Source organism: Etheostoma cragini, chromosome 18 (assembly GCF_013103735.1).
Source record: "Etheostoma cragini isolate CJK2018 chromosome 18, CSU_Ecrag_1.0, whole genome shotgun sequence".
NCBI lineage: Eukaryota > Metazoa > Chordata > Actinopteri > Perciformes > Percidae > Etheostoma > Etheostoma cragini.
In genome coordinates this window covers 21,117,406-21,145,311 of record NC_048424.1, presented here as the reverse complement: position 1 = coordinate 21,145,311, position 27,906 = coordinate 21,117,406, and the positions used below count along the sequence as shown (strand labels likewise).

Sequence of the window (27,906 nt, the reverse complement as noted above, 5' to 3'; positions counted from 1 at the left end):
CGCACTCACCATGTTACAGTTAGCTGTCTAACTAGTGTCTGTCCTGTAGTCAATTAGCTACTGTCATTTGAAGCAGCGTACTAGCGAGCTATATTACACTAGCTCTGGTATATGAGCCCAGCAAAAGTTGTTTTAATTTATTAAATCATTAACATTAGAAATCGTCGCCGGTTGTGGACAAACCCACCTTTGCTTAGAAGCGTTGCCTAGCGTAACGTTAATAACTTCCTCTAACGGTTCCTCCTCCTCTCTAGCTACCTGGGCACGGGGCGTGTTTTACACCTGGAGGAGCCTCGTTCATTCCTGGTTCGTTCCACTTCACAAGACATATCTAGGAATAGCTCACCGGCAGAAAACTTTGAATAAAGGTAAGAGTGGTTTCAGAGTTTTAATGTTGTTAGTTTTGTGGGCCAGCTGAATAAAACAGACTTATCATGTCCCTGACAAGAAAACAAATCACATTATTGGAAATAGTCGGGTTGGGATTATGTGTCTGTGGTAGGCCTACACAGAAGAAAAGGGAATGGTAAACTGGTAGGACATGACTATTATTACTGACACAGACTGTGCTGACACTGTACTGTACTCTTTATACTAAAATGTAACAGTAGTGTTGTTTATGGCTCAAAAGTAAGTCATCAGACTCATTGCCCCAGGGTTCACTGTCATCATGTTTTATTTTATTTTAGATCATTTTCCTTAGTATGAATGATTTTACAATAAGAAGAGATGCACTGTGCTTTTGGACATGTCTCCTGTTATAGTAGTATGTGTGTAGTTGCATTGTAAAGAATGGAATGCTGGAATGTGTCTTTTTCCAGTGCTGCATTCCTCTAGTTGTTCCGATATTAGCCAAGTCCACTCTTTCAATGCAGTTTTGGTTGGAAATCAAACACCTGTTAATTAGAAATAGTAGATTAACACTATTCACATGGTTGTACCTTTTAAAGAGTTAGAATATGAGAACTCTTTAAACAGTTGCATATTTTGGATGAAAATAGATTGTATTTGTTGTTGTTTGCATTTTGATGAGACCCAAATTACATAATTGCTCCTTCCATCACTTTTTGGTCTTTGTTTGCAGCTAGTGTAATGTTGTTGGAGTCAATTCATCACGTTCCAACACATCTCTACAAGCCTTTCTGCAGCAGACATGCAGGCTCAAACCTTTAACTGTACCCTACAGCTGCATAGGGAGGTAGCAGCACAAAGAAAGCAGAGAGGGTTTATTAAACCTAGCCTCCGGGCAACACAGTTTCACACAGTATACATTTCAGCTGGGCTACCCAGGACAAATGAAACAGGTATTTCTATTGATAGCCCCAGTCTAGACGTGTGTGTGTGTGTGTGTGGATCTCTTTGTTCACCACACTTTCTAAATTCATATGTGAAATGAAGGGAGGTTGGTGCAGTGTGGGGAGATTATTGTTTTGCATGGTCTCTCCTGCACCAGATTCGTGTCCCTGCTCGTCACACATTCCACAGCTGTATCCTGCTTGCTCCTCCTCCGCTCTCCTCCTCTTTCTTACCTGCCTGATGTCTTTTATCCGTTCACTCTGTCTCATAATTAAAGTCCAACACTCCCCAACCTAGTTGTGTCTTTCTGTGCAGAGCCCTACAGCTGTGCTGTGCCTGCTGTGTTTACTGTGTGTTCTACGGTCTCATCTATTTTTCCTGCTGGCACCAGCCAGTACATCTGCCAGTCTGCGTGTTCGCTGATATCTTATTTATAAATGTACCGGCTGAGAGGAGTACTTTAGGGCCTATGGTATCATTGAAGAGATAATGCAGAAGAAGCATGGTGGAAATCTGTTCCTTTGCTGGCCACCAAAACCCTGATATATCTGTGTTTGTTAACTGTTGGCCAAGATAATTTGGATGTTCCCACAGGATGTTGAGAAACACTTAATCCGCTGACTCATGTTTTCATCCCAGATGTTTCCTAAGCTTATAAACAAAAGAAAGAAGGAAATAATCAACATATTTTAGTGGAATTCCCCCACCACAAGATTATAAAGATAGTGGTAGGTTTTCTTATCTAAACCTAGGAGCATCCTGTCTATAATCAATGCACCTCTGTCTTTTAAGAACAGGGCCATGACCACAGCTGCAGAGTATGGAGAAAAATCATGGGAGCTGTCTGTGCAGGTGGATCAAAAAGATGGAGACGAGTCCATGAAATTTAAGCTGAGGGTGAAGGGAGACTTGCACGTTGGAGGCCTCATGCTTAAGCTGGTGGAGAAGATCAGTAAGTGGTTCCGATGGGTAAAACAATGTCGTGCCGTAATCTGTCACACTCAATTTTGGTTTCTTTACGTGGTAAAAGCTTACATCCATTCAACTCGGTTTTAAGCAAAGTGCCTCAACCTCCCCCTGCTGCCACAACAGGTCTGTTAGTCAAGCCACACCTTTGTTTGCCCTGCGTTTTTCTACACTCCAATGCCATTGTTTTTCCACAATGCATTGGCTTGTGTAGCCCTAGGGGCCAAAGTTCAGCCAGGATCTTATCTGATATTTCTTAACAGGTCTCTATAAATTCAGAGGAGCTAATATGATGGCAACTTCAGTAAGGTGGTTTAAACAGCATGAGACATTATAGATGACTAACTAGCTTGTCAGGAGACCGATTTCAGCCCAGCACCATAACATGATGTCAGGTAGACTCATAAAACCCTTTAATCATGCTCAGCCACCCACACAATAGTGGGTACGGGAAGTGTTTGTGTTTGTAGCAGATGTTGAGGTTGGAGTTAAGAATGCAAGAGATCCACATAAAGACCCTTTAAACTTGACATGTAAAAATGTTCAATAACTTTAGGTGTGAGCTACCCTTTAAACTTGAGATATGACAGTAACTTGGTAGTACTTTGTTTACTTAATCTGTCTGTCTGCAGAGGCCGTTCAGGACTGGTCAGACCATGCCCTGTGGTGGGAGCAGAGGAAATGCTGGCTACTCAAAACCCATTGGACCTTGGACAAGTATGGAATTCAGGTAACATATGTAGTGATTAAATCTATTTTTATAATTGTGCCGATATGTTATAATTTTTATTTTTAATTCCAAAATCACAAAAAAAAGAATCACTTGAAATGTTTTTCTACAGCAGGCGACCTCTAGCTCCCGCAGTAAAGTGCGCGCCCCATGTAGGCTGTGTCCAATGCAGTGGCCGGGGTTTAAATCCAACCTGTGGCCATTTCCTGCGTGTTATCCCTTCTCTCTCTCTATCTCTCCCTCTCTCTCTCTTTCTCTCTTTCTCACTCTCTCTCTCTCTCTCCACTCTTTCCTTTTTATCTACTATCACTATCTAATAAAAATAAGTCCATCAAATAATGTTTTATGAAAAAAAAGCTATTTTAATGTCCATGGCACTGTAGAATACTCCAGTCAAAGCAATAATAATTAAATTCTGTGTGTGGGTGTGTGTGTTTGTGTGTGTTTGTGCTTGAGGGATGGATTCCCATCAGTTGTTTTATATTGTCAGCCCAGCTTGCATTTGGTTTATAATACATGTACATGTACAAATAACACATGTTGTACAGCCGAGCATTGTACAAGCTCAAAGAACTATATCATCATGGTGAAGATGTCACTGTTAACAAAGTGATAGCAAACAAATTAATGGTGAGAAAGATATGAAAGATGTGGGTGCAATACAGGCGCCCAGATAGCTCAGTTGGTAGAGCAGCCGTCTGTATGTAGAGGTTAACTCCTCGGCCTGCGGCCCTTAGCTAGATGTCCTTCCCCCTCTCTCTCCGTTTTCATGTCTTCAGCTATCCCGGCAAAAATAAAGGCTGAAAATGCCCCAAAAATATCTTTAAAAAAAAAAAAAGGGTGCAAAGTTCCCTCTCCAAAACTATCTATTTTTGGTGTCCATTATATGCGTTGCATGTGTGAACATCACTTTATACTACCCTCTGTGTACACATTCCACTGACCGGGGAAGTTCCTCTCAGCCCAACTAAGGTTGAAAAAATCTCCAAATCAGCACAATAAAAAAGGAAAGATATTTGGGGACTTTGCTGGTGTGGTTTCAAAAACATATTTTTTTTCTACACAGGCTGATGCGGACCTGCGCTACACACCACAGCACAAATCCCTGTTGCTGCAGCTCCCCAATATGAAAACCATCAAAATGACGGTCAGCTTCTCCAGTGTTGTCTTTAAGGCGGTGGCGGAGATCTGTCGCATACTCAGTAAGTTTCTCTGTCCTTTCTGATTGCAGTGTCCCGTGTGCTGCTTTTCTCAACTTGTAATGTTTCTTAGACAGAGACATTTTGGATTCATCTAAAATTAAGACTCACCCTGTTTCCATGTTGTCCCTGATCCCCCACACTGTCTCATGTTGGCTCCATCTCAGACATCAGACGATCAGAGGAACTGTCCCTGCTGAAGCCTCCAGACGATCCCTCCAAGAAGAAGAAGAAGAAAGACAAGAATTCAGCACATGATGACATCTGGGACATTGATTTACTGAGCGGGGGGCCAGGAGGCACAGGTACTGTGAAACACAGTGCTGTTTCTTATAAAAAAATCTAGTTTCACAGCACAAAAACATCTCATTTCCTTTCAAAACAATCTGCAGCATCTCTGTAAAATAGAAACCGATGCATTGACTGGAGAAAAATTTAAAATGTTTTCTGAATATTTCCAGTGTTATTAAACATGGTAGGCCTTTGTTGATATGTCATAGTGTAAGGCTGTATTAAAACTTTGGCCTCCACCAATATGTAAACCTTTTGCATAAATTAGTAATGCTTTGTGTGTTGAGTGCTAAGTGCTCAGTTTGCAAAGGTAAACTGTCTAATCACAGGTAGAAGTCCAGTTTTATTTATAAATTAGCCCACAGAAGAATCACTAATTTTCATAATGTCTCTAATTAGATACATTCAGATGAATGTCCAGCCCTAGAAGGGATAGAATTTTTATTTCTTTGAATTACTTCTGCTGGAGAAGGCGAAGAAATGTCTATATATAGCGCTGCGGATATCTGACAGGCCAGAGTTTTCATCAGTGAGATCTGAAAGAATTGTTCAGTATGCTGCCATATTCTTTGGGGTTTTCCCCGATACACACTTGCTCACTCTTACACTGAGTATCCAGTTCCTATTCCACACCAACCAAAAGATCACTCTATTTAAAGGCGTTGGATCTCTTTTGCCTTTAATGTTTTATTTTTAACCCCAATCTGACAGTGAGTTGATCTCAACTTTAACTGCAGCTCCCCTTACAAATCCTTTCAAATACATTATTAATATAAAAGCAGAAGCCTTTTTGCTGAAACCTGATTTTATTAATGTATCTGCCATTGTTCTTAAAACAAGGCTCCATGTACAGTAAGACTATGACAGCCACCTACGACCCAGAGAACGGGATGCCGGTGTCTGCCACGAGCCTCTGGTTTGGAGAAAACCCTCTAGCCGACTCCCAGCCTAACCTGCCGCCTGCTGAGCTGGCCAAGCTGTACCAGCCGCTCTCGCCAGTGGACAAAGCAATCAACAACGCAGGGTAGATGCAGCTTTTTGCTCATTGACTTGAAATTAGCAGTGTTAAATGTGGATGATATGCCTTACCACGGTACTAATTTGTTTCTATGACTGACAGGTGGTTGGACTCGTCTCGTTCTCTTATGGAGCAAGACATCCAAGATGAAGAAAAGCTATTGCTTCGCTTCAAGTACAATGTTTTCTTTGACCTTAATCCCAAAGTAAGAGACCCAAAATGTATCCCTTGGAGAGAAAAACAAGATGTTTCTGACTTTTGGTTTTGAAATTAATTTGAGTGTGTGTTTTTTTGTGTTTTAGTATGACGCGGTCAGAATAACCCAGCTGTATGAACAAGCTCGCTGGTCCATCCTGCTGGAGGAGATAGACTGCACTGAGGAGGAAATGCTGATGTTTGCTTCATTGCAGGTGAACAACATGCCATCACAGTAATAAAAGTGACATAAGGTTCTGTAACAGTATGTGGAGACAATTCTTCATCTATAAATCCTCATTCGAACCCTGAAGGGCACAGTAATATAGCCTACATTAGCTAATAAAGGACAGTATGCTGTATATGTGTTTTATCTCAGACAGAGCAGGTTTGATCTGTAAATCCATGTGGGGACATGTCAGGACATGAGGAAAATCCCCCTGGAAAGGGAGGATGGGAGGGGGATGTTAAGAAAGAGAGAGTGAGTAGCGGTACAAGTAGTATTGAAAGAAGTATAGCTCCCCATCAGAAAAATTAGCTCTCCCAGAACTAATTATAATAATGTCTAATGACTTAATGTAATGTTTCAGCTGTGACATTCTGTGTATTCTAACTCTCAGGCCATCTCTTATCCGTTCAGCTGTTATTTTGCAACTGCCAGGACCATGATTCAGATATCACAGTTATTCAAAAAAGAGATCAGTGTTATACTCACCTACACATCGGTGCAATAGCGGGCACACCGGGTGACTCATGGACTCATGCATCACCTTATAAGTCATAATGACTTGTTGAATTATTTGATCATTGCTCCTAGAAAAGTCAGTGGAGGTTTTTCTAAAAACCTTAATTTCCATTTATTTTTCAGTACCATATTTGCAAACTGACCATGTCAAGTGAACCACTGGACCACTCCAACGAACCAGAGATAGATGAAGTGGAGGCTGCCCTGTCCAACTTGGAGGTGACGCTTGAAGGCGGACACGCAGACCGAATTCTGGTAAACATATTCTTGTAGACGTTACTAAACTGGAGTGAATATTAACTGTAATGGTAATGTTTTCAGGTTATGGTAGAACACCTGTTTTTAAGCAGGAGTGATAGGTAGACCTCCAATGATTGCATGTCTTAACATGGTGATGTCAGGAGAAGACACAGGATAATTTACAGTTGTTTGTCCTGTCCCCAGGAAGACATTACAGACATTCCAGAGCTGGCCGATACCCTCCGGCTGTTTAGGTAAACCCATCTTTGTTTCTATAACATGAAGATGCCAACATTAATTACTGAAGTAAGATCTCAAATATCTCAATCTGAAATTGATATTTTACTGTCCTTTTAAACCCTCACCTGTCCAGCGGCCTTTAAATCAGCCTAATTTAGTGGCTTGCTACCATTAGGTAATGGATGGGACAGGGGTAAAAATATTTTCTGTTCAAAGTTATTATGTGTATTTACGCTCTGATGCTTTTATCTTACAATGGACTTCATTTATGTAGCGATTCTAGTCTTAGCAACCATGCTTCACACACTACAAGCACCATTCAGCCCATTCACACACCGGTTGAACATTTACACAATTTGTGGTTCAGTATCTTGCCCAAGACTAGGGATCGAATCGCCGATCTTCCGATTCTTAGGTACCTTCCGCTCTATCTCCTAAAACACAGCCGCCTCTCTGCATACTACCTTAACCCTTGTGTTGTCTCCCCGTCGACCAACAAGCAACTTTTTGTTTTTCTTGGTCCAAATTTTAAGTTAAAACGTTTTGGTCGTCTATTGCATTTCTTTCACATCTTCATCAGTCAGATTCACTGTGTTCACTTGGATAAATCACTTCACAAGGGTGGGCACGTGCAATGACATTTTGAACATGTTAAGAGGCTAAAAACACGTTTAAAACTTGCCCTGTTAATCGTCCTGGGTGCAAACTGTAGGAGGAGGATAACACGATGTAGGCAATACCGATTATTTTCGTTTTCTCGCTACTGACAGCCCTCCACATTTACAAACAACAGAGCTACGTGTTGAAATCAACTGGAATTCTCCTTTAAATACTTACACACACTACACTACACTACAACGGCTTGGTGGTCGTCTGATAATTGGTTAAAGGAAAACAACCTTCTGTTGAGCTGCTCACTGGAAATATATATTTAATACCATTCTAAAATATTTATACTGTCTTTTACGCAGAGCTATAAAGACAACATCCTTTATCGCAGGCAAAAAAAACAATGATTTGTGTTTCTTTCTTTCATTCTCAAATCAGGCCCAAAAGATTATCGCTGCGGCCGTACAAAGAGTACTGGTTTGTGTTCAAGGACACCACCATCTCCTACTACAAGAACAAGGAGACCTCCAGGGGAGAACCCATAGAGCAGTTACACCTCCGAGGTCAGTGAAGAAGTATGATGTGGAAAAACACTTCTTAATGTGTTCTTTGTTGTTGAGGAATAATAACCCTTTAATGGAAGCATTTCCATGATGTGTGATTTCATCTTTGAGCATCCAAGAGAGGTTAAAAAACGGAGACCCAAGGTATTTTCATTATTAATAATAGCAATAAATACTAAAAATGCTATACAAGTTATTTTCGCCTTCTATTAGTATGGGAAAAGTAGCTAATTTCAACTATTACAGTCCAAAAGAAATTCAATGGTATTTTCCTTTAAGCCTCCATGGTTGCAGTTTTATTCTGTGATAATATTAACAGATCTGGTTAAATCCACTCAATTATCTCTTCCTTTGACAGGTTGTGAGGTAGTCCCTGATGTCAACGTGACAGACAAGAAGTTCGGCATCAAGCTCCTGCTCCCAGTTGCTGACGGAATGAACGAGGTGTACATCAGATGCGACAATGTATGTCCCACATCTTTCTCCCCATGAACATTTTTCTGTAGTAAGCAGCAATTCTGCCTCTTTTTAAAATCCCTGTAAAGTGTACATACATAAACGCGGGCTTATATTGTAACTGTGCTGTAATTTTGGCAGGAGACACAGTACGCCAAGTGGAAAGCTGCATGTATCCTGGCCTCCAAGGGCAAGACAATGGCCTACAGCTCCTACAAGACAGAAGTGAGGAACATCCAGTCCTTTCTGCAAATGAAGAGCCTGGCGCCCCCTCCTGGTCAGGCAGCTCCTGACCTTGACGCCATGGACATGAATGCCGAATGTTTTTTTTCTCCACGCTTCGCCAAGAAGTACAAGACCAAACAGGTGTGTTTAGGGCTACATGCAGTATAGTTGGCCAGCAATCATCAGCGTACCCTTACTGTTATCAGGAAATATATCTGCTATCTCCCTGTGATTGTTTCAAGCTTACCGCACGTATCCTGGAGGCCCATCAGAACATAGTACGGCTGTCCCTAATGGAGGCCAAGATGCGCTTCATCCAGGCCTGGCAGTCGCTTCCAGAGTTTGGTATCAACTACTACATTGTCAGGTACGGTGCACATATTCAGGCATATTACACTGACAACTGGTGACATATTTAACATCTAAATGGTATTTATGATTGTTTGGTTATTTGTTTTAGATTCAAAGGCAGTAAGAAGGATGAGATTCTGGGAATCTCATACAACCGTCTGATTCGTCTTGACATGTCCTCTTTTCTGCCTGTCACCACATGGAGGTTCGCCAACATGAAGCAGTGGAACGTTAACTGGGAGATAAGACAGGTGAGGGGTCTTTGTGCCATATATTGTGATTCTACATGTCTTTTTTTCATTCAGGGAAGCAGTTTTGGGTATTGCTTTCAGACAGTACTACTTCAGAGACATGAATACTTTGTTTGTTATTCCAGGTGACCATAGAGTTCGACCAGAATGTGTCAATAGCCTTCTGCTGTTTGAGCTGTGACTGCAAGGTGGTCCACGAGTTCATTGGCGGTTACATCTTCCTCTCGACAAGATCTAAAGACCAGAACGAGACGCTAGACGAAGAACTGTTCCATAAACTAACTGGAGGCCAAGAATGAGGAAAGATACGAGCCTGTGCTTCTTTTAGTACACATCTGTTGTGTGTGTTACAATGTGAATGAACAGCGTTCATCTACTGTAGCAATGTTAACCCTAAACCGCTGCCAAAGAAAATGTAATACTGTATACTGTAAGTTTAACATTTTCACTCACAGAATAGCATCATTGTTTGTCATATATTCTGTTGTGAAGTTATAGCTGTGTACCCTAAACTAGAAAACATAGTGATGTAAATATGTTGCCAAGCTTCTCTCAAAACGTGGATGCATTATTTGTGAGAATTACGTTTTAAAATTATTAAATTTTTTTAGGTGAAGAGATGTCCTTGTTTCTGACAAAAAAACATTTTGTAAAAAAACAATAATGGGTGATTTTTGTTTTTCACTCCTTTCACATTTGTTCACTGGCTGAAACACTATAAATGAGTTTTTCCATTGAATGTAAAACTCATTAATTCATAGACCGTAATGAACTTTATTCCGAATTACAATGATGGAATGTAATTTCCGAAACGATTATATTCTGTGCTTAAAGAAAACAGAATTCATGGTAGGCAGAGAATCATTTTTTTCCCAGTTCATGTTAACGCAACAACGAGGAAATTTAGTAATTGCTACTGTATGGACAGCCATACCAACACTGGGAACTGCTGCGACATGGCCTGAAAAGAGAAGCTTAAAAATGTACAAGAACTATGTTCTGTATGTGTCTTTGATGCATGATTTACTCAAGAATTTCAACACCGAAAGCTTCAGAACATGCTTTAAGATTAATATACCTTTAATCTAATTTATGGGTTTTGGACTGAGGTCACTCTGACTTACTGTCTCATTGTAGTTGGATCATTTGAGAATAACTTGCCAGTTACTGAAGCAGTTTCCTATGTTGTTTAATTTCTTTCATTGAGTCATTTCTTGCAGTGTAAGAGGCTCTCTGCTGCTCTTTCAACCCCCTCCCTGCTGCACTGCTGTGTAGTGGTGGGCAGGTGGAGTTGGCTCATTGTTTAAAGGCTTAGAAAACACCAGATTGAGCCCCATGGTGGGAAATGAAACACACCCAACCAAGGCTGGGTGATGACACGGTCCCTCAGCTAACATATTCTCACCCTACAAACTGTTGAAGTGCAATCCAGCAGTACCAGCTCCCATGTTGATAGATAGGCTATCAAGTACACTTTTTATAACTATACATAACAAAATACAGCTTGAATTCAATAAAGTTTTCAGGAAGGTGTGAATTGCATATTCTCAACATGCCTTAAAAACATCTGACCAGAATCAAGTCACAGCATCCATTTTCCAATTATTTAGATTATTATGGTAAGTGGTAAGTGAAAAAATTAAATTGTGTCAATAGTTTGTTGCTATTTATAGGCAATAAGCATAGACTATGTACAGCCTATGGCTAAGTCTACAATAGTTGGGGTGTTTGCCATATATTGCCACTATTTGATGCCACATTCTTTAAATACACACTAGCTTACTGTACATAAAAGATATGTCTAACCGTAATATTATATACGCAAACGTGCTGAAATGTTGTGGGAACAGAATTCATTTGACACGAATAATGGAAATGGGATTTACATCCCAATATATATTCTCTAGAACTAGGGTTGTGCCCATAGATTGTATATGTACAGTCTATTACAGTCTATGGTACATACACCTATGGTTATCTCCCAACAATTCCCAACAATTCTAGTAATTCCCACACTATTATTCCATTTATTTAGTATTTATTCATCATTCTCATTCTCATAACTCACTTATTATCCCTTATTTATTCATCATTCTCATTTCCTATTACAGAACTGTTCATAATGTCCATACTGTTCATATTATAATATAATAACTTAATACTATTTATCCCAGTACCCTTAGCACTATGTTCCACATTTAAATAATTTTTACTGGACTCTTCATTGCACTCATCTCTCTATATTGTTTCTGTTTAGAGTAGCTATGTATATACTAGTGTGTCTATATTAGTGTGTAAATATTGTTGGTTTGTTTGTGTTGACTGTGTAAGCACATTGTGAGCAACTATGGTCCATAGGAAAATTCCTCATGTGTCTTCATACCTGGTCAATAAAGCAGATTCTGATTCTGATTCTGAAGAGCAAGCATGTGGCCGACTACAAATAATGTTCCCTTAGTGGAAATCTTTTGATTTTGAAGATATTGAAGATTTCAGAGCATGTTTAGACTGTAAATATTATAAACACAGTCTATGGTTGCCCAAAGAAATTAGACAGGTCTGAAGTCTGTGCTTCTTCATGGCACTTCCCTCTACTCTGACGAGAACTTCGCGCTCATCGATGATTCTGAAATTTCGATTTCTACTAAGTCATCGAACGTTACCATTGGCTACATCCTATTGGCTAGCAAGCTCAGCGACGCAAATCCAGCCAATCACCGATGACTATGTTGAAACATAGCACGCCATACAATCTGCAATTGTTTAGTCGTCCTGGGAAGCTAGGGAAGTGAAAGCTAGCACGTGGACATAGGGATTTGCCGTGTTTTGCTTTTAGTTTAGGGTGTTTTAGTGCCTTTTTGGACAGTGCCTTGGCAACGGCGACTCCGTATAAGTATCTGAAAGGGACAGCGGACTGGTGAGGCGGTTTGAATCTGCTTTGTTATGGCGGACAATGTTGACGAGGATTCTCAGTACCGAATAAAAGAGGGCGACTACGTTGTGTTGAAACGGGGAGATATCTTCAAAGCTGTGCAAATTCAACTGAAGAAGTAAGTCAGAATATGTTAACCTAACACAACAAAGGAACATAAGCCCCATTTATTATAATTACATGAGAGGCACAAACTGGGGCTAGCTAAACCAGAAGTGAGACCTCACCAGGGTCAGTTATGACCCATTGCAACATCTGGATGCACATAGGGATGTATGATCATACAGTGGCTAGAATAAATTAACCCCCCCCCCCCCCCATGCTAAAGTTGATTAAAAAGAGAAATAAAATAAAAAACGTCTTTTGGAAATTGATCTTAATGACTTTAATTTTTGTTAAAAATTTGAAAAATTCAACCTTTTAAGATCACCAGTTTTCTTTGTGAGTGAGTAATATATCATAAATAAATAAATGTTCTTCATTAAAATACAGCGGGCGTAAGTACACACCCCCTATGTTAAATTCCCATAGAGGCAGGAACATTTTTATTTTTAAAGACCAGTTATTTCATGGATCAGGATACTATCTATGCATCCTGATAAAGTTCCCTTGGCCTTTGGAATTAAAAAAGCCCCCCCCCCCACATCATCACATACCCTTCACCATACATAGAGATAGTCATGGGGAACTTTCCATATGATCAATCTCTCTCAATGCACATCAAACCAGCTATTAAGCTAACTGAAATGAAACCATGCCAGTCTCTAGGTATGGTGAAGGCTATGTGATGATGTGGGGGGGGATTTTAATTCCAAAGGCCAAGGGAACTTTATCAGGATGCATAGTATCCTGATGCATGAAATAACTGGCCTTTAATTATAAAAATGTGCCTGCGTCTTTGGGAATTTAACATAGGCGGTGTATACTTATGCCCCCTGTATTTTAAGGAAGGACATTTATTTATTTACAATACATATTCATTCACAGAGAAAATCGGTGTCTTTTTAAAAGGTTGGATTTTCTAATTTTATTTTAATTAAGGCATTAAGATCAGTTTTTTTTATTCCTCTTTTTAATCATCTTTAGCATGGGGGGGGGGTAAACTTATTCTAGCCACTGTAGATATCAAGCGCTCCTCCACGTATGACAACAAATACATTTTATTTACAGTATAAAATCATAACAAAAGTTATCTCGAGACACTTGACAGATAGAGTTGGTCTAGACCACACTCTATAAGTTATAAAGGTCTAGTAATTCCCCAAGAGCAAGAATGGGCCTGACCACAAACAAAGTTAAAATAAAGTCCTTTTGATTTTTGAAGATGTCAAATGATTATTCTTATAATAACGATTTATTTCTGGACGTTCCACTCACAGGAAGGTGATTTTTGAGAAGCAGTGGTTCTTCCTGGATAAAGCTGTGGGCCAGTTGTACAGCAGCACATTTGAGATTGTGTCTGGAGGGATCCTGCAGCCACTGAAGCCCAAGGACACAGAGAGCCCCACTGGTGTGTAACCTGCTGCTGTTAAATAGCACCCACAATCCAATTCATGCTTACAAATGACACTTTTATACCTCCCAGAATATAAATCTGTTATTTCCAGACTGTATGCATGGACATGTAAAAGACTATTACAGGCTGTAACTCTTTATTTATTTTTTAACTTTGAGTAATCTATTTTGTGTTTCTCCCAGATGCAAAGGAGGCAGGCACAGACAACAGGAACATTGTAGACGATGGAAAATCCCAGAAACTGACCAGGGATGACATTGAGACGCTCAAAGAGCAAGGTCTGAAGGGTCAGGTACATAAAAAATCTTGCAATTAGACCATTTGTTGTTGGGTTGGACCAGGGCAAATTGACCCGTGTTCAACCCTTATTCTGTTAGATTCAAACCGAGTCAGTCAACACGGGTTGACCTCTCATCATGACACACAAAAATTCAGATAGGATGTGGTTCACAACCCGCAAGCGATGCGTGCCAATTACCTCACGTGCTGGTTGTGGGCAGGGGACCTTTAACTCTCTCCCCGAATCTGCCGCTTATTTTCTCCCTCACCACGGACTGGACGGCCAGGAGCTCCTACACCTTAAAATACACACACACACACACACACACACACGTTGGGAAAAACAACAATGGATGGATTATTCGGAAACGTTTTGTCTGTGTAGCCAAACCCTGATATAGTTTATCCGTCTGTGCCATAGAGATCCATAGTTGTCGAGTCGCACACTGTTGTGCTCAGGGCTGGTTGCTTTATTAAAATGAACATGAGATCGTAGTTTATCAATCCATCTACATGGTTCTGCTGCCAATGATACTAAGTTGTGCTCGAAGTAAATTCAATTTTACAAGTGAAAGTTATAAAGCATAGTTGTCCCCAACAAATACCTAAATGATGTATGCTTAAAACTACAGTGCCAAACTATTTCAGGAAATTACTCAGCCTTTAAAGAAAATGAAGATAAATACTTGAGACCCTTTGTTAATGACTTATGGCGTTTTCTTCCATTAATGGTACCTGCTCGCTTCGAACGTGGTGTTTCTCCTTATTCCATTGCAGATCATACCTGAGGCGAGCCGTGGCTAGTCGTCTTAGCAGGAAACTGCCGTGATATAGCAAATGCGCAACACACACACACACAGACACACAGACAGAACGTTGAAGGTGTGTTAATTTTGATTTACAGTATGTGGCTGTTTCCACAACCAGAAGACAAATTAGTTTCAAAAGAAGCTGGAGGCAGCAAAAAAAAAAACTCTGGTTATATTATTTAAACACGGCAAGTTTGTCCAGGACACCCCCCCCCCCCCCCCCCCCCCCCCGGTGGCTAGCAATGATGACGCCGCGAATAGTGACGATTCTCTCCGACCAATCAGCAGTCTGCAGGTTTTCACGTCACCTTTTGGTATGCCCTCAGCTAACTTGGAACCTCGACTGAGGTAGTACAACAAAAAGTACCTGTTAGCAGGTACAAGGGACTTTTTTTTGTAATGGAAAACCAAAAAAGGCGAGTAGAGTCAAGTAGGTACCCTGCAGTGGGAAAACACCATTACATTTTAAATAGGAATCGGTGGGCTTGGGGGCTGAGTGGCACAGGCAGGATAGAGAAGACGGAAAGCATTGTGAGGTAGCCAATGCATTGTTGTTTTTTGTCTTGTCATGGGAACCTTATCTTTTAAATTATCAGATGAAATGTTGAAGTATAACAGAAGAGAGATTGGAGAAAATATGTGTATGTGCTCCACAGGAAATCATTCAGCGGCTTATAGAGAGCAGCTCAACATTCCGAGATAAGACCGAATATGCCCAGGATAAGTACATCAAGAAGAAAAAGAAAAAGTGAGTCACTTCCAAGGATGCACCCACAATTTGTTTCTGACATAATATAATGCAGTGCGTTGTGATTAGTGTTATCAGCTGTTACCATGCCTGTGCTTTTCCAGGTATGAAAATACTGTGACGATTCTAAAACCGTCCTGTCGCATCCTGGCTATGATGTACCATGGCCGGGAACCGGGGAAGATCTGGTGAGTCAGCACAAGGATTAGATGCATGTGTGAAAGTTGACTTTAATAGAGCAGAGCGAGATGTATGATGTGTATGTTTTCCTGTGATGCAGCCACCTGCGGTATGACACACTTGCCCAGATGTTGACTCTGGCAAACATCCACGCTGGCAGTAAAGTTTTGGTTTTTGAGACTTGTGCTGGCCTCGTGCTGGGATCTGTCATGGAAAGAATGGGGGGTAGGTCAGTCCCGTAAACCTTTCTGCAGTGTTCATGCGTTTTCCCAAATGATTTTAGTGTTTTCTATACAAATAATGTATTCAAAAAGCCTTAACTGGCCCTTCTGTATAATTACGCTCTCTTTCCTCCTCATCCAGGCTATGGCTCAGTGATCCAAATGTACCCAGGAGGTGGGCCCGTTCGGGCGGGTGTGGAGAGCTTTGGCTTCCCAGAACATTTTCACGATATGCTGCATGAGTTTCCCATCTGCCATGTCAACGCTCTGCTGGCGGGCACTCTGGACACCACCGCCAAAGATCCCAGTGCAGGTAGAGCCTGCCTTTTAAAAACAATCCCTCCAAGATTGGTATAGGCTTGTTTTTAGATGAAACTGAGTATCTGCAAGTTAGTTCTGAAATGCCATAGAAAACCAGGTATTTCCTGGATGGTCACGTTATCATAGTTTCACCTTTTTATGGACTACACAGACTAAGATTCTTTGACGTGCCTCTGAGGTAGATTCTCTCCCTCAACATTACAGATTCAAAGAAATCCGACATGTCTGCAGAAGAGGAGCAAAACCAGCCTAAGGCAGAACCAGAGGAACAGAGCATGGAGACCAACACTGAGGCTGATGGTACCCATGACCACGAGAAAGATGAGCGGGAGAAACTCAAAGAAGCCAGAGTATGCACACTATTTACTGAACCCACTTAGGACACTTGTTTTACTGGCATGTCTTTTTGTGTTTGAAAACAACAGGATTAAGCATGTACGTAAAGAAATTGGATCTGAAATTCAATGTCCTATTTTTTTTTAAATTTAATTTTAGGCTCAGGGAAAAAAGGTGAAGCAGGAGGAGAAACGGAAGAAGCTGGCAGCTGCTGCTGCCCTGCTGGAAGGCAGGAATGCAGACGGGTTGGTGTCCGATTTGGCTTCTGCTTTCACATTTCTGCTCCTCTGCACCACTCTGTTCTTTTCAGCATCGGCCTCTTTCTCTTCCACCGCGGCTTTGTCAGTTGTGGATGGCGCCGTGTTGTAAACAACAGTAATTAAAATAGATCTACAGGGATTTACAAAGTGATGGATGATTCAAGAATTGAAAAAATGTCCATAAAAGTCATGTCGAATGCCTTTCTCTGAGCTCACACACAATGCCCCTACTAGGTGAACAAAGTGATTGCTGTGCAGCTTCCTGTCATACAAAATGAGGAACTTGCTTTATAGCTTATTTAAGATTAATGAAGTGTTGTGAGGGTGACATGAGTATTGATCTGTGAGCCGATTGACTTTCCTCCCGAGTCTTCTCCACATCATAGCAGCTATATCATAAACTCTACCTTAGAGCAGGCTGTCCTAAATCAGCCTCTTTGACTGTCTTATCCAGCGACGTTAAATATGAAATGAATGTCTACAATGGGTACTAAATCCCGGCCATAACTTGCATCGATATTGCCGACATACACATTTCCAGTAACAAAGTACACGGTTTTCAGTGTATGTCATATTGGACAGGCTTGCTTCATCATCTGTTTGTTTCCCACATGCAGGTTGGTCATAGCCAGTCGGTTTCACCCGTGTCCAGTCCTAATGGGCCTGCTCAAATTCCTCTCCCCCTCCAGGCCTTTTGTTGTCTACTCCCAATACAAAGAGGTAAGACCGTCATAGCTAGTGGTATGTACCAGAACCACAACACGTTTTAGATGAGGATAATTAGTTATGTCGCCACTGCACACAGGTTTTTAATCTTCCAGTGGGAAATGCCCTTATAACATTACTGCAGCTGACATTCCTGTCACTGCCAAGGATATACTATGCCTATCACGCCCTTGCCTTTTATTACCTTTTGTGCTTATGTAGCTGAAAAGATCACGCCAAATTGCTGACACTGCAGTTGTCCTCTTAATGTTTATTTCCCCCCCCCCCCTCCATCTCTGTAGGCTCTAATTGAGTGCTACACAAAGCTCAAGGACCATGGCGGTACAGTCAACCTCAGGCTCACAGACACCTGGCTCAGACATTACCAGGTAAATCAGCACTGGTATATAGTATTATGGCTGCTCTATAAAATAAATTGGAAAATTTGAGTTATTTCTTCTTCTCATGTTTTTGTAAATTAATCTTTTGGTCAAAATATCAAATTGGGTCCAACTAACATCTATTGTTTGACTCTAAATATTCATAATTTGCAGTGACAAACTATAAAAAAGCAGTGCATTCTCACAGTACAAGGATGTTTGGCATTTTTGAATAAATTGTCTGAATTGAAATTGTCATTTCAATCCCCTTGAATTTCCCCCCTCAATTTGCGCTCACTGTCCACACGTTTGTGTTGCTTTTTTCAGAATTGTGTACTATGCAGCAAGTAGATAAAAACAATGTGCATACCCGGATATTCCCGCCACACCAAAGTGTTATTCCAGCCGGCTCTTCCTCTAGAATTACTGTCTCCTGACTGTATTTCTGCGTTGTGTCCCTAGGTGTTGCCTAACAGGACACATCCTGTGCTACTGATGAGCGGGGGCGGGGGATACCTCCTCTCAGGAACAACGGTTGCCGCGGACCGCTCCAAACCCGCAGGCTCCCGGCGAGCTGAGGAACCAGCAGCAAAGAGACTGAAACTGACAGACACTGAAGGATAAACAAATACAGAAGAATCCATCTTTTAAGGGCACGTTACCAATGGCCTATAAAGATTCTCCTCCAGCATGGACTTCTTTCTGCTGAACTGATTTGACACATCTGGAATAAGGGGGACTAGAGTGTCAGGTTTGCATTCAACAGAGCACTTTTTCCTGCCATGTGTTCAGATCAGAGCAGATAAAAGTTGATATGCTGAGGAGCAAACTATAAGCCAGTTTAGACAGGGTAAGCTCAGTGTATTGCGTAAGGAATTTCTGAAATTTAAGTTGAGAGTAAGTGACAATTTGTTTTTGAGTTAATGCTCTCCATCTTCTAGGTTATGATTTTTTTTATTGTACCTGCAGAAAGTGCCATTTGTTAGGATCTAGTTGCTAATGCAGCTTCACTGTGGGTTAAATCTATCTGCACAGGATTAAAAAAGCAGTACTAATCCTGATGTGTGTACTTATTTTTTCTACAAATAATTTGAGAGGTAATTTGTTTGGTCCCAGAATAACTCCTTTTATTGAATGCAGACTGAACAAACTCTTCAGAACACAATAATATAATAATTTGTCTCAGATATATTATTTGAGTTTTCTCTCATGTGTAAACATCAAAACCATTCCCATGCGTATTAATTTAACATCAGAATATCACAAATATATGGATAAAATGCATTGGCAAGGCTCCAAGATTTATTTTTGTCTTTTTTTAACACTAAGCACACTAAAACGCTGACATACAGTAAGACAGCAGCAGGTAGTGCCTTTAAATGCTGTCCATTCTGGTTATGCACTGTTGTCATGCAGCTTGGCAGCGATTTTCTGCAGCTCCGTGTCCATCGCTGCAAGGTTTTCCAGCTCTTTCTCCTAAAAAAACAAGAAATCTTTGTAATATACTTGTACTATGTAAATTGGTCATTTAGGTTAAACATGACCTAATTATCTCTTGATTTGTGGTGCTGTAAAACTGATATCACTACACCACCTTACTTTTTCTGCTTTAAGTATGTGACAAGATGAAGGGAGGTCTCTACAGGCCGCTGCTCTCTTTTTTAATGACCATATTATGACTTTGATTGCTCTAGGAGGCTATAATCATGGGGTTCTTAGTGTGATTACTGCAGCAGTAATAAAAAAGGTGGTGCGCAAATAAAACCGCAAACGTGTTGATGCTGAACAAGAGATTCTGTGAGAAAGAACTGATTTTACACAGACAGTAAAATCCTTCTTGCTTATTCCAAAGTTGAGGATCGAGTCACTGCCCTCTGATATACTGGTTATATTTCTCCTTCATGTATTTCGGACATGCTCGTGGCGGGCAGTTCTTGATGTGCATTTGCACAGATGCATATTCACTGATGCTCTGAAGGCTAAATCCTGACATCCCCATGTAGACTAGACATTTCCATAATGAGCATGGTTGCTTGCTTTTGCCCCCCCCCCACTGTGAAACAGTGTGGCAGAGGCACTTGATGTGCTTCATGGCTTTACTGGGTCAGCTTTATATAAAAGGGGACAATTTGTTTTATGGAAATGCCAGCAGAATTAAGGTTCTTTACATTTTTGATCAAAGGGGATTTCAAACATGAGTTTTGCCTCCTGGCTGCTACGTGGTCTTAGATGTAAAATGTATTTTCAGTTCAGTGGTCTAATTAAAGGTGAACGTGACAGCAAATAAATTCCCAGCCATAAAGGTCTTTTTGTTTAAAAGCCGTGTTTACCTCCGGCGGGGTAAGTGCTCTCTGGTGCATGCTCCTCTTTGGCTCCTCTTGATTAGAACGGCTGGCCAGCTGGTTTATCTTATAGCTCAGCACCTTGGCCAGTTTATCCATCTGAACACATTAAAGACAGAATCACATTATGTCTAAACTGTACAATCAATGCAAAATGATCTGCTCTGCTGATCAAAACATTACTGGTAATTGATAATCAAAATGGTTAATATTTTAGAAAATGTACCGGTGCTGGGTCAATACCAAACAATATTAAGCAGACGTGCTAAAAGGTTTACTAGGCTAGGATTTATAAAATACATAAGACATTTTTAGAAAGATCAAATATTCTTAATCTACATGTTTCGGTTGCCACTAATTGAAAGCAATAGGCAGAAATTTGTCTGCTTAATATAGGCAGGAAAATAAGTGTATAACATAATGCCTACCTTGTTATTAGCAGCATTCTCATTTGAATCCCTTTTATACCACGCAGGATGGTAGAAACCTCTGAAAATCCATGGATTGCGCTTTTCTGCTAGATACCTGAAAAACAGCCCAAATTACTTTCTGTTTAAACAACAATATTATTTTGCCAGCATATGTACACTACTAAGGGATTTGATCCCAATTGATTGGGAAGTGGTGTTACTGAGCTGGGCAGTGTTTTGTGCATTGGGGTGCAGAATACAAAGCATTGTATTGAAATAAGCAGCATGAGTTGTTGGATACCTCATTACATGGTCCCCGTCCTTTGAAGTCTCCTCATATTCTTCTGAATCACCCCTCTGTTCTTCCTCTTCTTCTGATCCACCACGCTTGTGAAACTTCTTTTTATGGTGGTATCGATGTGTCGGTTTCCATATACGCTTTTCTATTTCTTGCTCTTCTTTTCCATGTCTTTTGTCAAGGCCCCAGGACTCCTGGCTGCGTTCCTCCTCAGGCTCTTCTCTCACCTCCTCAGAGAGCTCTTCATCACGCTTGTGTCTCCTCTGGTGGTACCTGCCGGCCCTCCATTCCCGCTTTTCTCTTCCAGTATCAAAGTCCCAGGACTCCTGGCTGCGTTCTTCATCCGGCTCTTCCCCGGCTTCCTCGGAGAGCTCTTCGTCACGCTTGTGTCTCCTCTGGTGGAATCTGCCAGCCCTCCAGTCCCTCTTGTCAAGACCCCAAGATTCCTGGCTGCGTTCTTCTTCTGGCTCTTCCTCTGAGAGCTCTTCGTCACGCTTGTGTCTCCTCTGGTGGAATCTGCCAGCCCTCCGGTCCCTCTTGTCGAGACCCCAAGATTCCTGGCTGCGTTGTTCTTCTGGCTCTTCCTCGGAGAGCTCTTCGTCACGCTTGTGTCTCCTCTGGTGGAATCTGCCAGCCCTCCAGTCCCTCTTGTCGAGACCCCAAGATTCCTGGCTGCGTTCTTCTTCTGGCTCTTCCTCAGAGAGTTCTTTGTCACGCTTGTGTCTCCTCTGGTGGTACCTTCCAGCCCTCCAGTCCCTCTTGTCGAGACCCCAGGACTCCTGGCTGCGTTCTTCTTCTGGCTCTTCCCCGGCTTCTTCGGCGAGCTCTTCGTCACGTTTGTGTCTCCTCTGGTGAAATCTGCCGGCCCTCCAGTCCCTCTTGTCAAGACCCCAGGACTCCTGGCTGCGTTCACCATCTTCTTCCTCCTCCAATGGTTCATCACCACGTTTGTGGAGCTTTTTCTTGTGGTGGTAGCGATGTGTGGGCTTCCATATGCGTTTGTCTCTCTCCTCCTCGTCCTCGTTCCCTTGCCTTTTGTCCACATCCCAGTATTCTTGGCTACGTTCTTCCTCTGGCTCTTCCATCTCTCCTCCAAAAGATTCCTCATTGCGTTTGTGTTTTCTTTGGTGGTATCTACCAGGCCTCCAGTTCCTCTTCTCTTGCTCTACATCTCCTTCGTCTTCAGATCTCTTTTCGTCGATCCCCCAGCTCTCCTGACTGCGCTCATTGTCTTCATCTTTTTCCTCTTCTCCTCGTTTGTGTTTCCTTTGGTGGTACCTTCCAGGCTTCCAGCTGCTCCTCTTCTCCCGCTCTCCTTCCTCTTCGTTCTCGTGTCTCTTCTCCTTCTCATCACCCAGACTCCAGGATTCTTGGCTGCGTTCGTCTTCGGAGAGGTCTCTTTTATCCTCCACAGATTGTAGGAGAGCCTCGATGTCTTTCACATCTGTTATCTTTTCCTCAGGATAACCTTTGGCCACCTCTCCGTGAGTTACTATCCCCTCCCCACTCTTCTTGTCCAGCGGGGCATGGTTAACCCCTGTGACAGAACACAAAAATCAAAAAGACGTGTAAAAGATGTGCTCAGTATAGCTCTAAGACTTCAGCCTTAAGGTCAAATCCCATCTTGTATTTGATCAATCACTCTTGTGTTGTCTGTGGCATGAAAGCAATCTGAATAGCTCTATTTTTGTCACCAGCTGTTGCCAAGATATATTTGTTCAAGTTTGTTTTATGTGTTTGAATCTACCAGCTTCTCAATGTCTCAGCAACCTGACAGTTAAAATACTACTGCATCAACAATATCCTTAATGCTTTAAATATGCCTGTTTAATATCTCCATGCACAGTGAAAAATTGGCTTGTGCTACAAACCTGCTTGGAGAAGATCTTTGCATTCCTGATCCAGTTGGGAGTCTGGTCTGGAAAGAGCTTTGGACAGGACTTCAACCAAACAGCGTGTTACCTGCAATTAACCAAGACTGTATGTTAGAGCTGTAAAGATTAATCGTTTCATTTGATTAGTTGTCAACTATTAAATTAATTGCCAACTTTTTTTATTATCGATTAATCTGTTTTGAGTCCAGCTTAAATGTGAATATTTCCCAGTTTCTTCACTCCTTTATGACACTAAACAGTTTTTAAGTAATCAATTAATCAAGAAAATAATAGTTGTAGCCCTGTTCTATATGTAGCTCTTTGCTGCTTTAATTACTACATAGCTGCTGTGTCAGAAAAACATACCACATCTTCTCTCTGTCCTTCTTTTCCCACTGGCAGCGCTAGATTTTCTGCATTAGAAAGAAAGCATTTATGTTAGAATGAAAGGATTGCATGAAAGAGCAGCCAGTCTCTGTCCATGGTCCTGGACTGCATCCACTAACTTACAGCACTCTGCAAGAAGAAAACCAACACTCCGTTACCTACCTGTCAACAAAGCTGCAACCGCAACAGCGACAAAAATAAGTCTCATCTTGGCGAGATGAAGGTACATCCAAGAAAATGTGAGAAAAGCATCAACTCCAGTCTGAAGCTGCAGGAGAACGGGAGAGCGCTGACTGGGTGCCTGCTGCTCTGAAGACTGGAGCAGAGGAGCGCCTCTAATAAAGAGAGAAGTGGGCTGGAGGAGCGTAGGAGGAGGGCTTTAGGCGCTGTTAATGTCATGACTCATTAGACCTGCAAAAACAACGGTCTGAGTGAGATTTGATGCACACACAATGTCGACATTCTGCGCAAAGTGAATTAGTAATTAGTGTCACGGTTCATTCAGGTGATAATTTGAACCGATTCATGAGACGGGGGAATTGGGGTTAATTAGTGTGTTTGTTTTTATTGCCGTGAGATGCCTGAGGACACGCAGGTATAGGGGGTGGACACATCCACACGGAGATCCGTGATGTCTTCTGCAACCCAATACTACAGCCCTGCAACCCTAGTTTTAATGTCAGAGTAAAGTTGATTCAGCTCAGCCTACGGATGTTTATGCTGTTGGTGTTCTTCTGTTACTCAAGAAGTATTATATTGGAACTTATGCATGGTATTTCAAGTCCTGTTTATTGCAGGTCTACTGTTTTGGTTTGCATCATTTTCCATATAGATGACATTGTGCTCTGGGGTTAATTCACTCAAAATAAACTTGTAATCATTTTTTTTTGGCTTACTCCAGTCTCTAGCTGAAGTTATGTAATATCCCAGTATTTTTGACAGCAATGTCACCCTACATTTCATGTTTGCTTCAATGATTAAATGTAGAATGTAGGCTAAAATAAAAGTTAGACTAGACATTTACAGCCGTGGAATCTACCAAACCCAGAGTCAGAACTGAGCCCAACTGACTGCGGTTCAGCACCACTAGAGTAAAGCTAGTTAATGGAGACAAGTCAGTTGCACCGTTACTTTGGGGGTTGTGGGCTGAAAGTTTTGGGATCCCCTGTGTTAGAGGAGTGTGTGTGCTGATTTAGTCCAACCTTTTTCACTGATCCAGCGGTATGATGTGACTGCCTTAAAAAGAACACAGCTGCACAGAAACATAACAAATTTACTTATTGCATTGTCAAGTGCAATGATTTGTGAAGTGTAAGGATGGTATTCTGATTTCAAACTTCTACTTTTAATCTCCTCAACATTCCATGAAGCAACGAACAGCATCGTTATCTGTGACTGCCGCCGTCTTCATAACAGACCTTGGATTGACATGAGCTGACATCTGCAGCGACAGAGCACAAACTGAGAATGCTCAGCTCAGCGCGGCTCAGAACATTCAAACTGACAACAGCTAGCATCTTCTTTTTGGCACTTTTGGCACTCTTGCTTCCTTGTAGAGCAATTGGTTCTTCCTCAGTGCATATATGATTTCATTCAAACACAAGAAAAGTAAAAAAAAATCACCGGTTTCAAATTTTGGAAATTGGGCTACCATAAACTCAAAATGACTCAGCTTTATCTACATATATGGGCCTCTGTAGATGCTTAAAAATGTGTGATGATAAAAATCTTTACATGAAGTGTTTACGCAACAAACACTGCCCTTTATGTGCGGTAAAGTACATTCAAATTTAATCATGTCTTGGAAACCGTGAGGCCAGAACAGCTGTGGGCAAAATGAGAATATCCCGCTCCATAAATCTGCTCTCACGACCTCTCGTGCATCCATAACTGGTTTGGGATATCTCTCTGTTACTGCAGACAGGCGCAATTGTGGGGACTTAAATAATTACTGGTCAGAGCATAAAACAGTGTCTTGTATTCCCAAGCTATTAGCAGTATTTCAAAGCAGCCAGTAAACCCAGACTTTGTGTGAATGATACGATTTTCAACTTCACGTCTTGTGTACCGAACAGCAGCAGCAAGAGGGTAAGAATGTCTCAGTTTCCTCTGCTGTCCCCAGGGAGGAAGTCATGTCTGTGACTGAGGCTCAGTGCTCCAAGTGAGCCATCCAGTCTCTAGATATCAAAAGCGCTGAAGCACTAAATTATAAAAGCCCCATGATCTGATCAACGTGTGTATGTCCGAGAATGCGTGTGCACACACGTGTGCTGTGTTTGTGTTTTTGTGGCCTTACTGCTATTGCTCCAGGCCTGATGAATATTTCAGTGAGCCATGAAGATTTAGGAGCTTACGGGCAACGAAGGGGGAGATGTGAGAGGGAGCGCCCAATGCGTTCAGACAGGCTCTGTGAGCCCGACTCCAATTGGTCCCTGTCTGCAACACCACCACACCTTTCATCACGACTCATTTCATGCAAGAACAAAAGGCAAGCGGCTCACGATGAGCACAATGCAATGTGCCGCATGAAAGCCTCAACTGGGCTTTGATCCTTGGTGGGGACTAAACTACAGAGGGACTTTGATGATATTCCAAGGACAATAGGAGAGTCAGTGTTCGGTCTTCTGTAGTCAAATGCACTTGCTTTTGCTATTGTCTGTCTGGTTAAAGTACCATTGTTGTCTGACATATTGTTGAAAAAGGGGGAGCTTGATTTCTCTTTTTTGGAGCCACTAATTAGTCTTTGAGCAAAATCTGATGTTAGAGCTCAAGCAAAGTTCTCACAACACTCTCTCCAAACATCCCTAACTTTAAATATAAAAATCATCTTGGTTATTGCTAACCACAGACTTAAAACTGGTCTTGGTTGCACAAAAAAGTAAACTATTTTAGGAGCAAGCAACGTCCAAGCAGCTTCTTCTGTTGTCTTTTTTTGTCTTTGCTGATCAAACATTGTAGTTTTCACCAATAAAATGTGCATTATGTTGTTGTGTCCAATCCAGCCAACGAGTAGCATATTTATGACCCTTTGTGTTTATTGTTCTTTTTAGTAAGAATGGATAATAAAACAGAAATAAAAACTAAAACAATCTTTGTAATTATCAGCCACAATGCTGGTAATGTAGTCATGGGGGTAGCTACTGCACTACTAGCACTTTGAGATTTATTGATGAAAAGTGCATTATAAATAAAATGTATGTAAAATGTAAATGTATTACTACTGTAGTGGACCAGGTACTACCACAGAAGCAGTCTGAGTGTGTTACCTGGTGTTTTTATGTCTGTCTGTTGGGCAAAATTTAAATACAAAACTAAATACATAACCTTAACATCTTTATCATGTCAGTAAATAAGTGTTTTAGTGCAGCATATTCCCAAACATTTTCAGTTAAATCAGCAAAATATTCAGGGTTAATTGATTATTGTTCATTTTCAAATTAATGGAAAACGATGCCCTCTAAAGGGTGTGATTTTTGATCATATTAATCACTATGCAGAGGGGTTGCTATAGTTGCATGATTGTTTTTGTGATTTTAGTCTATTTCTGGTCATATTAAGTTTTCATTTAATTGTTTGTTGTGTTCATTTTAGGCAGTTTTTGTATCAAGTTACTATTATGCTTATATCAATGTAGATTTTGACTGATACCTAATAATAAAGGTACAAATCATATACTATTAACAGCTTCCCATTTCTATGACTATAGGTACTGTTCTGCTTCCAGAGAGGCCAAGCAAATGCGTGCTACTGAATTGAACTAAGGAGTTACCACTCCTTAATTGATGATCTGTAAATTTTGTCTTATCACATGAAGTCATAGGGACTTGATGTTAATGGTGAGCGACAGGAATAAATACCCTGCATTAATTCATGCATTATTAAACATTACTCACTAAGTATATGAGTTGTATTGTTATCTTGTATTAAAAGTGCTGCCATGTCTTCTCTATTTTTTTCTTGATAATCCTTGACTTACATTATCTCACATTTGACTGTGGCTGTAATTGCCTTTTTTTGTATGAAACTTATTGTATACAATATGCTGTAGAAACACTGAAGTCCCTCAGGTACGGTACGGATGATACACTACAGGTTTATGTGAATACAAGTATAATATATTTAGATATATAGGCACAAGCTTATAATTATGGAGCTAAAGGTGATTTACTGTGCACTTAGACTGGTGAGTCTAAAATGAAAATAGTTGCATCTTATTTTTTGACTGTACATTACATCTTAATACATCTTACTGTATGAAGGTTTGTTAGCTGTGCAGGGACACAGCATCAATCTGTTTATATATTCACAAGCTTCACTGCCTTAAACACAAATACAGAAAATGAGAAATTATGTGAAAATTAAAACTTTGGCAGAAAATTGTGCCTTGATGTAGGAGCTAATTTCTCACAATAGGAAGCCAATTGTGAAAATACGTTTTAGGGCTTTTAAGTGCGACAATGTATCAATGGTAACCATTTTATTAACAAGCCTCTAATTTCATCGCAATCTGGAAGACCCACCCCCCCACCCACA

The 27,906-nt window shown here is 41.0% G+C and overlaps 4 protein-coding genes and 1 long non-coding RNA gene across 8 annotated transcripts in view; 2 read left to right on the top strand and 3 right to left on the bottom strand.

Moving 5' to 3' along the window:
• LOC117961090 (1-phosphatidylinositol 4,5-bisphosphate phosphodiesterase beta-1) overlaps nucleotides 1-192 on the bottom strand; it is a 165,155-nt gene extending 164,963 nt beyond the window's left edge. Inside the window, exon 1 of the mRNA XM_034899489.1 lies at nucleotides 10-192. The gene's annotated coding sequence lies outside the window, so the exon portion shown is untranslated. The remainder of the gene's footprint in view (nucleotides 1-9) is intronic.
• Nucleotides 110-10,059, top strand: fermt1 (fermitin family member 1). Of its 2 annotated transcripts, none has more exons than XM_034899490.1 (16): nucleotides 110-368; nucleotides 2,089-2,248; nucleotides 2,895-2,992; nucleotides 4,059-4,194; nucleotides 4,359-4,496; nucleotides 5,323-5,506; nucleotides 5,603-5,705; nucleotides 5,803-5,910; nucleotides 6,564-6,695; nucleotides 6,885-6,934; nucleotides 7,968-8,092; nucleotides 8,451-8,557; nucleotides 8,690-8,914; nucleotides 9,016-9,140; nucleotides 9,234-9,375; nucleotides 9,501-10,059. In XM_034899490.1, the coding sequence occupies exons 2-16, from the start codon at nucleotides 2,098-2,100 to the stop codon at nucleotides 9,672-9,674; spliced, it is 1,998 nt and encodes a 665-aa protein (XP_034755381.1). In that variant the 5' UTR covers nucleotides 110-368; nucleotides 2,089-2,097; the 3' UTR covers nucleotides 9,675-10,059. The 2 variants fall into 2 exon arrangements, with proteins under 2 accessions (XP_034755381.1, XP_034755382.1); XM_034899491.1 differs by having other exon boundaries at nucleotides 197-368; nucleotides 2,094-2,248.
• Nucleotides 679-4,407, bottom strand: LOC117961094. The gene is made up of 2 exons (XR_004660317.1): nucleotides 4,303-4,407; nucleotides 679-896 (listed from the first exon to the last, which is right to left on the bottom strand). It is a non-coding gene; the product is annotated as an uncharacterized LOC117961094 (long non-coding RNA).
• Nucleotides 10,060-12,112: 2,053 nt separating the features above from the next.
• trmt6 (tRNA methyltransferase 6) lies at nucleotides 12,113-19,120 on the top strand. Its single transcript, XM_034900238.1, has 12 exons — nucleotides 12,113-12,425; nucleotides 13,687-13,817; nucleotides 14,006-14,115; nucleotides 15,568-15,659; nucleotides 15,764-15,847; nucleotides 15,940-16,064; nucleotides 16,203-16,373; nucleotides 16,586-16,731; nucleotides 16,877-16,962; nucleotides 17,595-17,697; nucleotides 17,985-18,071; nucleotides 18,525-19,120. Exons 1-12 carry the CDS (start codon nucleotides 12,319-12,321, stop codon nucleotides 18,684-18,686), a joined length of 1,404 nt encoding a protein of 467 aa, XP_034756129.1. The 5' UTR covers nucleotides 12,113-12,318; the 3' UTR covers nucleotides 18,687-19,120.
• Nucleotides 19,121-19,364: 244 nt separating this feature from the next.
• Nucleotides 19,365-23,789, bottom strand: chgb (chromogranin B). 3 transcript variants are annotated; one of them, XM_034900237.1, is made up of 8 exons: nucleotides 23,536-23,789; nucleotides 23,353-23,399; nucleotides 22,984-23,074; nucleotides 21,882-22,649; nucleotides 21,116-21,428; nucleotides 20,833-20,929; nucleotides 20,393-20,503; nucleotides 19,365-19,538 (listed from the first exon to the last, which is right to left on the bottom strand). In XM_034900237.1, the coding sequence occupies exons 1-8, from the start codon at nucleotides 23,600-23,602 to the stop codon at nucleotides 19,458-19,460; spliced, it is 1,575 nt and encodes a 524-aa protein (XP_034756128.1). In that variant the 5' UTR covers nucleotides 23,603-23,789; the 3' UTR covers nucleotides 19,365-19,457. The 3 variants fall into 3 exon arrangements, with proteins under 3 accessions (XP_034756128.1, XP_034756126.1, XP_034756127.1); XM_034900235.1 differs by having other exon boundaries at nucleotides 21,116-21,807; nucleotides 21,919-22,649; XM_034900236.1 differs by having other exon boundaries at nucleotides 21,116-21,585; nucleotides 21,919-22,649.
• Between the last annotated feature and the right edge of the window lie 4,117 nt (nucleotides 23,790-27,906).

Bases quoted from the DNA above. Each gene is read 5' to 3' on its own strand.
- fermt1 (XM_034899490.1), top strand. From the start codon at position 2,098: ATGACCACAGCTGCAGAGTATGGAGAAAAATCATGGGAGCTGTCTGTG. The intron at 5,911-6,563 runs GTGAACAACATG...TTTATTTTTCAG, and splicing joins TGATGTTTGCTTCATTGCAG to TACCATATTTGCAAACTGAC. The intron at 9,141-9,233 runs GTACGGTGCACA...TATTTGTTTTAG, and splicing joins ATCAACTACTACATTGTCAG to ATTCAAAGGCAGTAAGAAGG.
- trmt6 (XM_034900238.1), top strand. From the start codon at position 12,319: ATGGCGGACAATGTTGACGAGGATTCTCAGTACCGAATAAAAGAGGGC. The intron at 13,818-14,005 runs GTGTGTAACCTG...TGTTTCTCCCAG, and splicing joins GGACACAGAGAGCCCCACTG to ATGCAAAGGAGGCAGGCACA. The intron at 16,065-16,202 runs GTAGGTCAGTCC...CTCCTCATCCAG, and splicing joins TGTCATGGAAAGAATGGGGG to GCTATGGCTCAGTGATCCAA.
- chgb (XM_034900235.1), bottom strand. From the start codon at position 23,602: ATGTACCTTCATCTCGCCAAGATGAGACTTATTTTTGTCGCTGTTGCG. The intron at 23,400-23,535 runs GTAGGTAACGGA...TTTCTAATGCAG, and splicing joins GGTTGCAGCTTTGTTGACAG to AAAATCTAGCGCTGCCAGTG. The intron at 22,650-22,983 runs GTTTGTAGCACA...GTTCTGTCACAG, and splicing joins CAAAGATCTTCTCCAAGCAG to GGGTTAACCATGCCCCGCTG.